The sequence below is a fragment of the Saccopteryx bilineata genome, chromosome 4 (genome assembly GCF_036850765.1).
Source record: "Saccopteryx bilineata isolate mSacBil1 chromosome 4, mSacBil1_pri_phased_curated, whole genome shotgun sequence".
Classification (NCBI taxonomy): Eukaryota; Metazoa; Chordata; class Mammalia; order Chiroptera; family Emballonuridae; genus Saccopteryx; species Saccopteryx bilineata.
Genome location: NC_089493.1, coordinates 281,826,531 through 281,836,333, shown reverse-complemented (window position 1 = coordinate 281,836,333; position 9,803 = coordinate 281,826,531). Strand labels below are relative to the sequence as shown.

The 9,803-nt window shown below is 49.3% G+C and overlaps 1 protein-coding gene across 1 annotated transcript; it reads right to left on the bottom strand.

Moving 5' to 3' along the window:
• Positions 1-7,533: 7,533 nt before the first annotated feature.
• On the bottom strand, positions 7,534-9,775 carry TMEM186 (transmembrane protein 186). The gene is made up of 2 exons (XM_066274917.1): positions 9,723-9,775; positions 7,534-8,651 (listed from the first exon to the last, which is right to left on the bottom strand). The coding sequence occupies exons 1-2, from the start codon at positions 9,723-9,725 to the stop codon at positions 8,016-8,018; spliced, it is 639 nt and encodes a 212-aa protein (XP_066131014.1). The 5' UTR covers positions 9,726-9,775; the 3' UTR covers positions 7,534-8,015.
• Between the last annotated feature and the right edge of the window lie 28 nt (positions 9,776-9,803).

Genomic DNA, 9,803 nt, shown 5'->3' with positions numbered 1-9,803 from the left:
GAGTGAATGTGGCCTTTTTTTTGGCTGGAAATGGTTTGAAGTAATTATTTGGCAAGCACTTATTAGGGTTGTCTTTGGGGAACATTCTGCATTGGGTTTGGGAAGCACTGTGAGGCCATTAATTTCAGCAGGGTTCATCAAGGACATACCATGTGATAGGATGGACAAGGCGTGGTCCTTAACCATCAGCTCACCTTCTAGTAGGGCAGAGGTCACAGGAACCCAGCCTAAGGACCGAACACAGGAAGACCCTGGATACTGTACATGCATGAAGGACAGGCCTTTGTGGAGTGGGAGTTGGGTCCCTGAGTTTCCTCTTTGAGGCTGAGCACGAAATGCTCCAGGGACTCAGAGGGGGAAGCATTCCAGATCAAGAGAATAGCTAACTGAAGGCACAAAGGCAGGGTGGGACAAAGCATTTCTCCACTGTTCAGCACTACTAGATGGCAAAGGGAGGGATCCCAGAACAGCCTCGAGATGGGGCCAAAGAAATGGGCGGGCCTCAGATTGAGAGAGCCTCCTGTGCCGTGCTGCGGGCACGGCCCGCCTCCCACACGGTGATGGAGCCACGGAAGGGCTGGAGCAGGACAGTGTGCTAGCGTGCATTTGAGAAGACTCATCCTGAGTGTTCGCCATGCCAAACAGGGAGGTGGGGGGACTGGTCAGGACACTGTTACAGTCAAGATCACCTGGTGGCCTATCTAGGACAATAGGAGGGATGGAGAGGGGAAGAAAAACACAGAACCCAAAACATGCATGACTTTCAACACTGGGTGCACTTTCCTCACCTTCAGGGCTCTATAAACAATCCTCATGCTGGGGCCCCGCCCCAAACCAATTAAATCAGATTCTCTGAGGTAGTAAGTTGACGAATGGCTGGAATCAATGGGCAGGCCCAGAGGGGCTGTCCAGCGAGCACCCACGTAAGGGAGTCAGAGCTTCATCCTCCCGGCGTCCTGACCTGGAAGCACCTGGAAGGGCACGGTGCATCTCACGGCCACTCCCAGCTGCCCTTCGTGGCCACTATCACCCTTATTTTTATTTTAATCTATTCATTTTAAAGAGGAGATACGAGAGACAGAGAGAAAGAGAGAGAGAGAGAGAGAGAGAGAGAGAGAGAGAGAGAGGCAAGAGGAGCAGGAAGCATCAAGTCCCATATGTGCCTTGACCAGACAAGTGCAGGGTTTCAAACTGGCGACCTCAGTGTTCCCAGGTCGACGCTTTATCCACTGTGCCACCACAGGTCAGGCCTCTATCACCCTTTTTTTTCTCACCTGTAAAAAGTATGGTTTGGACCCAGTGATTTCCAAGGTTTCTCCCAGCTTGGACATGCAGTATGTTCAAGAAACAATAGACTTGTTAGGCAATATCTACCATTAAACGTATTTTTTAAATAATCACACAGTGATAACTATCATTTGTTGAGCATCTACAGTGTGCAGGCATATTCTTCTGGTGCTTTATAATTTTCACAACAAACCTAGGAGCTATGGATTTGTATGCCTATTTTTAGTATGAAGAAACTGAAGCTCATGGAGTAGTTTAGGGGAGCTGCTGAAAATCAGTTTGGAAGGCAGGGTACACACAGCTGTATCAGAGATGACACATATGTAATCAAACGTGTGCTTGCGTGTGCATACACACAGCTTGAAATTGGTTGAGGATGGGGACGACTGATGACTCAGCGACCTTTCTCCCAGCTGGCCTGGCCACCGGCCTCGGAACATGTACTTGAACCCGTGAATACTAGTGTGACATCCTAAACATGCAGTCCTAAGGCAAGTGGGGGGAAGGTGCCAGAACCTCACAGTCAACTACTGTTCCCTAAAAATAATCAGTTTTCTATTCTCTGCGCTTCTTCCCCACTGGGGAGGCAGGACAAGGTGGTAGAATGACCCAACTCTGCTGCTTTCTAGCCGGGTGACCTTGAACAAGTCACTTTACTTCTCAGAGCCTCATCTGCAAAATGGGGTTGATAACAGTAATGCTCACTAACACTCGAGTGCTCCCTTGGACCAAGAGCTATTTAAAATGCTCTTCCTGTAGCGAGCCAGTCCCCTCCTCCACCCTCAGTGGATGCTTTATTATTATCATCGCTTCACAGGTGAGGAAACCGAGACAGAGAGAATGTATAACCGGCCCAAGGCCACAGCTAGGAAGTGCCAGGGCTGGGATTCAAGCAGGCACAAAGTCTTGCTTCAAAGCCACTGCTTCACCCTGTATCTACTGCCTCTCTCTGCCTCTCAACTTGAACAGTTACTGGGAGGATTCCATAAAATCATGTAATAACCACCTGGCATATAGCAGGTGCTTAATATGTTATTTCCTTTCGCTGATGCATTTCTGTGAATAGTGTTGCATATATGGTTCTGAACTAGTGGTTCTCTACCTTCTTACACTTGGGGACCAATGAATATAGGAGAATTATTTCAGGGACCACTAAGGCAGAAATCACTTGACCATAAGTAAATTCGCCCAAGATCATTGGGTCTATAATGTTCATACATCAGGGTGCTTAACTCTTTAGTGGACAGGCACAAAATTTCTAGTGGACCACCAGTTGAAAAACACTGTTATAAATAACCTATTTCTATTAGAGTTAACTTCCCACTTGTAAATATTAAATCTATTTCCCAACACAGGTAAACTCAACCGAATCCTGGAATATATTTCAACTGTTAATAAGTAAAACAGATGTTTTGTCCCTCGAGTTGGTACAAACATGGCCAGATGGTATTGGCCCTGCTTGATTAACTCTAATCAGCCAAGATTTTATAGTTGAATGCTGCAGGATCAAAACAAGGCCATAAAAGTTGGACTCTGCCTGGGGGTCAGAGGGGACTTAGCTTTCCATCTGGAGACTCACAAGTCCTGAAGTCATAAAGCAGCAAAAGGAAAGCTCCAGCCCTAGTTATTTGGGAAATTCACCCAGGCTGGCCCTGCATGCAGCCTAGCACAACCAGATCTGCTCTGGGGAGTGCATTAAACGGGGTCATTTAATGATGAGCTGGGGTGGGACATCTGGCCCTTTGACAAGGTAAGTCTCATTTTTGGTAACCGGTGGAAGAAGGACAACAGCTCTCAGCCATGCACAATGGGGACGTCCCCAGCTACAGCTGACATCACTCTGGTCTGGAGGACTCCGTCTTAGCTCGGGCTGACAACACCATAGACTGGACGGCCCAAACTGTGAACACTTCCTTCTCACCGTTCAGGAGGCTGGAAGTCCATAGTCAGATCCTTGGTGAAGGCTTTTTTTTTTTTTTTTTAATTTTATTGATTGATTTTACAGAGAGAGGAGGGAAGAGAACAAGAAGTATCAGGTCATAGTTGCTTCACTTTAGTTGCTCATTGATTGCTTGTTGTATGTGCCCTGACCAGGCCAGCTCAGGGTTTTGAACCGGCGACCTCAGCACTCCAAGTCAATGCTTTATCCACCACGCCACCACAGGTCAGGCTGAAGGCTTCTTCTGGTTATGCTCTCATATGGCATTCCTTAGTGCATTAGAGTCTTGTCCTTTTCTTTTTAGGACATTAATCTACTATGAGAGCCCCACCCTCAAGACCTCATCTAATCCTAATCACCTCTCAAAAGCCCAACCTCCAAACACCATCGCATTGGGGCTTATGGTTTCAACATATGGATTTTAGAGAGGACAATTCAGTCCATAACAATTACCACTGAAAACTGACATGCTACAGACCCCCCCCCCCTTCTCTGCATCTACATTATATGCGTCCCAGGGCTTGGGCCAAGTCCACACGGTTCTGAGCGGACGGGAGGAAAGCCAGTCTACGGGAGACAAACACAGTACATCTCACTGACACTTTCAATGTCTGAATGTTTCCGACTGTCAACTCAGCTTCCAAGTCCAGAGTGGGAATTCAGGGTTGAGAAATGTTTCTTTACCTAGAAAGCCAATGTAAGGAGGAAAGGATGGAGGACTGAGTTTACCACAGCACTTTTCTTCATTTGTTAAGACAGGACATGCTCCTGAAAATCTTAAATGCTAGGTTATCAAGTTGGAAGTAGAAGTGTTCCCTTTGTTTCACCCACCCCAACCCTCTCCCCAGAGGTAGTGACTGCTAACAATTAGGAATGTTTGCTTTTTAAAAACAAATAAGATCACACAAATCTATATTGTTTGGAGACTCGTTTTTTTCCATATAACACCACTTCATGGTTACCTTTCCACATCAACAGAGATCGTTCAACCTCACTCTTTTTAAGGGCCATGTAATACCCCTTAATATGGACCTACTAACATTTTTTCCCATTGATTTGGGGGGAGGAGGGAGAGAGAGTGAGAAAGAGAGAGAGGGGGAAGGGAAAGAGAAAAGCATCAACTCATTCCACTTAGTTGTGCACTCTGTTTTTTGTATGTGCCCTGACCAGGGATTGAACCCGAGACCTCAACGCACCAGGATGATGCTCTATCCACTGAGCAACCCTGCCAGGGCCCAACTTTTTTTTTAGTGAGAGAAAGCATGGGGAAAGAGGGAGAAAGAAGGCCCTGGCCAGTTGGCTCAGCGGTAGAGCGTCGGCCTGGCGTGCAGGAGTCCTGGATTCGATTCCCGGCCAGGGCACACAGGAGAAGCGCCCATCTCTGCTTCTCCACCCCTCCCCCTCTCCTTCCTCTGTCTCTCTCTTCCCCTCCCGCAGCCGAGGCTCCATTGGAACAAAGATGGCCCGGGCGCTGGGGATGGCTCTGTGGCCTCTGCCTCAGGTGCTAGAATGGCTCTGGATGCAACAGAGCAACGCCCCAGAGGGGCAGAACATCACCCCCTGGTGGGCGTGCCAGGTGGATCCCGGTCGGGCGCATGCGGGAGTCTGTCTGACTGCCTCCCTGTTTCCAGCTTTGGAAAAATGAAAAAAGAAAAAAGAAAAAAAAGAAGAATGGCAGTTAAAGCCTTGACTACGTAATTCAGTCAGAACGTCGTCCCAGTATGCCAAGGTTGCAAGTTTGATACCCAGTCAGGGCACATACAAGAGTCAACCAATGAATGCATAAATAAATGGAACAATCAATCAATGTTTCTCTCTCCCTCTCACTTCCTCTCTCTTGCTCTAAAATCAATAAATAAAAATTTAAAAGAAAAAAAAAAGAGGGAGAAAGAGAGACAGACAGGAAGGGAGAGAGATGAGAAGCACCAACTTGTAGTTACATCACTTTAGTGGTTCATTGATTGCTTCTCCTACATGCCTTGACTGGGGGTCTCTAGCTGAGCCAGTGAGCCCTTGCTCAAGCCAGTGACCTTGGGCTCAAGCCAGCAACTATGAAGTCATGGCTATGATCCCATGCTCAAGTGGGCAATCCTACACTCAAGCTGGTAAGTATGCACTCAAGCCAGATGAACCTGCACTCAAGCTGGTGACCTTGGGGTTTCAAATCTGAGACTCAGCTTCCCAAGTCAATGCTCTATCTGCTGTGCCACCACCAGCCAGGCAAATTTTTTTTTTTGGGGGGGGACAGAGACAGAGAGAGGGACAGATAGGGACAAACAAACAGGAATGGAGAGAAACAAGAAGCATCAATTCTTCGTTGCGGCACCTTAGTTGTTCATTGATTGCTTTTTCATATGGGTCTTGACCGGGGGGGGGGGGGGGGCTACAGCAGACCAAGTGACCCCTTGCTCAAGCCAGTGACCTTGGGCTCATGCTGGTGAGCCTTGCTCAAACCAGATGAGCCCATGCTCAAGCTAGCGACCTCGGGGTTTCGAACTTGGGCCCTCCGCGTCCCAGACTTACGCTCTATCCACTGCACCACCATCTGGTCAGGCCAAGCAAACATTTTTAAAATTTTATTTTTCAATTACAGTTTACCAACACTTCATTAACTGTGTTGCCTACTAATGGAAACTTAGTTTACTCTAGTTGGTGCTATTGTTTTGTTTGATTTGCTATTAGAAACATTCATTGAGCATCCTCATCCGGGTGCTTGGGTATTTCTACTCGATTACTATTTTAGAATTGTCAAAAGGGGTAATAACCAAGTATATCCACCACCTGAATCTAAAGACCACTTCCATTTTCTGAGAAACTGCTGCATGGTTTTGGGGAAAAGTAAGCCCCACACAAAACTTGGGAGTGCCTTGGAAGTACCTGAGAAACAAAAAAATACAATGCCCAGCTTCTCCCAGAATCTGCAAGGCTTGAACACAGGCCAGTTTTGCTAATAACTCTTTTGATGTTGATTTAGAAGGTTTTTGGACAGCTCCCAGGTGCTGCCCACACCTGCTGTAGAAGCCCTAACCCAGGGGTCCCCAAACTACGGCCCCGCGGGCCGCATGCGGCCCCCTGAGGCCTGAGGCCATTTATCCGGCCGTCACCGCACTTCCGGAAGGGGCACCTCTTTCATTGGTGGTCAGTGAAAGGAGTATAGTTCCCATTGAAATACTGGTCAGTTTGTTGATTTAAATTTACTTGTTCTTTATTTTAAATATTGTATTTGTTCCCGTTTTGTTTTGTTTTTTTACTTTAAAATAAGATATATGCAGTGTGCATAGGGATTTGCTCATAGTTTTTTTTTATGGTCCGGCCCTCCAACGGTCTGAGGGACAGTGAACTGGCCCCCTGTGTGAAAAGTTTGGGGACCCCTGCGCCTAACCTGATTCCCACCGTCAGGTGGAGATCTGGGGTTTTAGCTCAGGAAGAAAGGGACGGACAATGCATTTGCTCTGTGTGCCCTCTGCTGGTGCTGCATGAACAGACCACACATTGAAGTGGAAGCTCTTTCATGCCAAGGCTGGTGAGAATTCCGGCTCTCACCTCCTGTGTGGTGAGAGCCCACCCAGGCTACACGAGAACCACCTGGGGGCGTGGTTTGCACCTTTTTAAAAAGCTCTCCAAACGATTCTACACATGGAGCCAGGGTTTGAGAACCCATTCTTTGGGCAAAAAATTGGCCCAGGGGCCCTGGTCTGTTGGCTCAGTGGTAGAGTGTTGGCCTGGTGTGCAGGAGTCCTGGGTTTGTTTCCCGGCCTGGGCACATAGGAGAAGCGCTCATCTGCTTCTCCACCCCTCCCCCTCTCCTTCCTCTCTGTCTCTCTCTTCCCCTCCTGCAGCCAAGGCTCCATTGGAGCAAAGTTGGCCCGAGCGCTGAGAATGGCTCCATGGCCTCTGCCTCAGGCGCTAGAATGGCTCTGGTTGCAACAGAGCAACGCCCCAGATGGGCAGAGCATCGCCCCCTGGTGGGCATGTTGGGTGGATCCCGGTTGGGTGCATGCGGGAATCTGTCTGACTGCCTCCCTGTTTCCAACTTCAGAAAAATAACCCCCCCCCAAAAAAATGGCCCAGGAACACAAAGTCCACAGAGGCATCCCACTGAAGAGCCCCTGGACCCCTGGGTAGTGAACAGTCTCGGCAGGGTGCTGTGCTCACCTGGATAACACTCCTGCCCCAGTCGGGCAGTTACCATCTGGCAGAGTGGTGGCAGAGTGAAATGACCTTCATCTAGGCTGCGTCCCAGTCCCAATCACTGCTGGGTCCACCATACCGTTGAATCGGAACTAACAATGCTTGCTCTCGCCTGCTGAGTTTGCAAAGCACTTGACATTTATGCTTTATTCTCATACCCACCCCACAAGACAAGCAGGATTTTCCACTTCACAAATGTGAAAAACAAAGTTCAGAGAGACTGTTACCTGCCCCCAGACAGGGAGTTAAGGACAAAGAGAACACAAGTCTTCCAACTCCAAGTCCTGTGTTCCCTCTCCAACACCTGTCTTCCCATTTCACAGCACTGTCTTGTCTGAGTGAACTGGGCATAGCTTCTTTCAGCCATCACCTAACAATGTCATACACAAGTGCAGTAACAATCTGCACTAAGGCCTCTTTCCTAAACTGGGTTACTAGCATCCCCTTTATGAATGTCTTCATCCCAACAGACAAGTTTCCCAGGGTCCCTGGCAAAGTCTCCAGCTGTCAGACCCTTCTTTGGCCTCACCCACACCCTCAGCCTTCTGTCTGAGACCCAGGTGGCCCAGGGCTACCTGGAAGCCCAGCGCCCAGCTGTTCACTTCAGCGTCTCCAGCATCCCAAACACCTGTCTGAAACGCTCTCTGTCCAGGACGCGTCCGTAGCGCAGGGTGAGGTAGAAAGTCTGCTCCCTACTGTACTGCTGGATCCGAACGAAAAGCTCCTGGGGCCGGTCCTGGCTTTCCGTCATAGGGATCACGTTGGCCACCGGGCAGTACGTGTCCTGCCGCCAGCCCCAGAAGGTCAGGTGGGCCACTCGCAGCATGGTGCCTGACTCGTTCACATATAGGATACCCACCAGCCTCCGGAAGAAATAGCTCATCCAGCACAGCATGGCCAAGGCAAAGCCAGCTACTCCACCCACGAGACACAGGGAGTTCAAAGTCATGAGGCCCTGGGAGTACCAGTAAAAGCCAGGCGGCAGGGCCAACACCGTCAGGGCTGTCTGTGCCACCTTCAGCTGCGACAAGTACCGAAAGGCTCTGATGCCATCAAACCGGTAAATCATCTGGAATTTCTCTGTCTCTGCGCCTGGTGGTTTCTCCTTCGAGGTGGGTGACCTGCTCCCCACCCACCTCCTAAACTCCTGTCCATTGCAGCAGCGCAGCCCATGGAGTGGGCTTCCCGGCACAGCTAGCCCTGGCAACCGCAGCACTGCTCGGAGGAGGGTGGCCTGGAAGGGACACAAAAGATCATTTCTCTCAAAGAACTCAACTGTCCGTGCTCATCACACAACGAACATCTGCAAAGCATCTTAACCTGGAGGCTCCCGCCAGTCTTGTGAGTGCACCATTATTGCCAAAAACGGAGGGAAAGGTAAAGCCAGACGCTTAACTAACTAACTTCATGGGATCTTCACAAAAGCTGTGTGAAATAGGAACCACTGCATCCACTTCACACCATGGAGGAAACTATGGCCAGAAAAGGTAAGACATTTACCCAAGGACACACAGAGAGTGAGTGGAGCAGAGTCTGACTCTCAAACTGGTCCTCTTTCCTCCAGGCAGTTCAAGTAGGCATGGGAAAGAGGCACAGCCTTCATTCACTAAACAGCTGCCTAGCGAGAGCTAGCTCTGGGCTGGGCATTGGATCCATAAGGCTGAACACTTCCCCAAGCGCAGGAAACTAAACAATCACTGTCTCAGTGGAGAACAAATTTGTTAGTTACTTAACACAATAACTTTCCCAATCTCTGTCAGATTAAGGCGTCATCGAGGGGCTTAAGGGAACTGGTGTTTCCTTAACCTAGTTAGGAAGAGGGGGAAGAATGGAGGAGAGAAAGAGGAAGGAGCCAAACGGAAGCACAAGGGCTTTATTAGGTGCACAGTTTCACAAGTAGTGCAGTGAAAGATGCTTTGGGTTCTGGAACCGGATATGAGTTCCAATTCTGACTGCTAAAGCCACATAGCTGTGGATCCCCGGGCAAGTTATTCCACCTCTCTGGCCTCCGTTTCTTCATCTTTCAAATGGGGATTCAGAATATACTGAATAAGATGGTTTTAAAGCCCTCATGAGCACTTGATGGATTTGACGCACAGTGAGCGCTCCGTTTTAGTATCGCGGTTGTTGACGCACGTGACCTGAGCGCAAAGGCAGCCCGGGAATAACAAATCGTAACCCACGTCGGAGGTCCCTCCCGCGCATTCTCTATATCACAACCCAGCATCGGCCTGCCTGCCCCAAGCCTGACCCCAACCCGAAGAGCGCGTTACCTCCCCCAGTTCCCACCATCCCCCCCTCTTACCATGGCCGGCAGCCTGCTGCCGGACCCCACCTGTACCCGGGATCTCTAAGAGCGCATGCTCAGCCGTAGCGGGATTGCGTA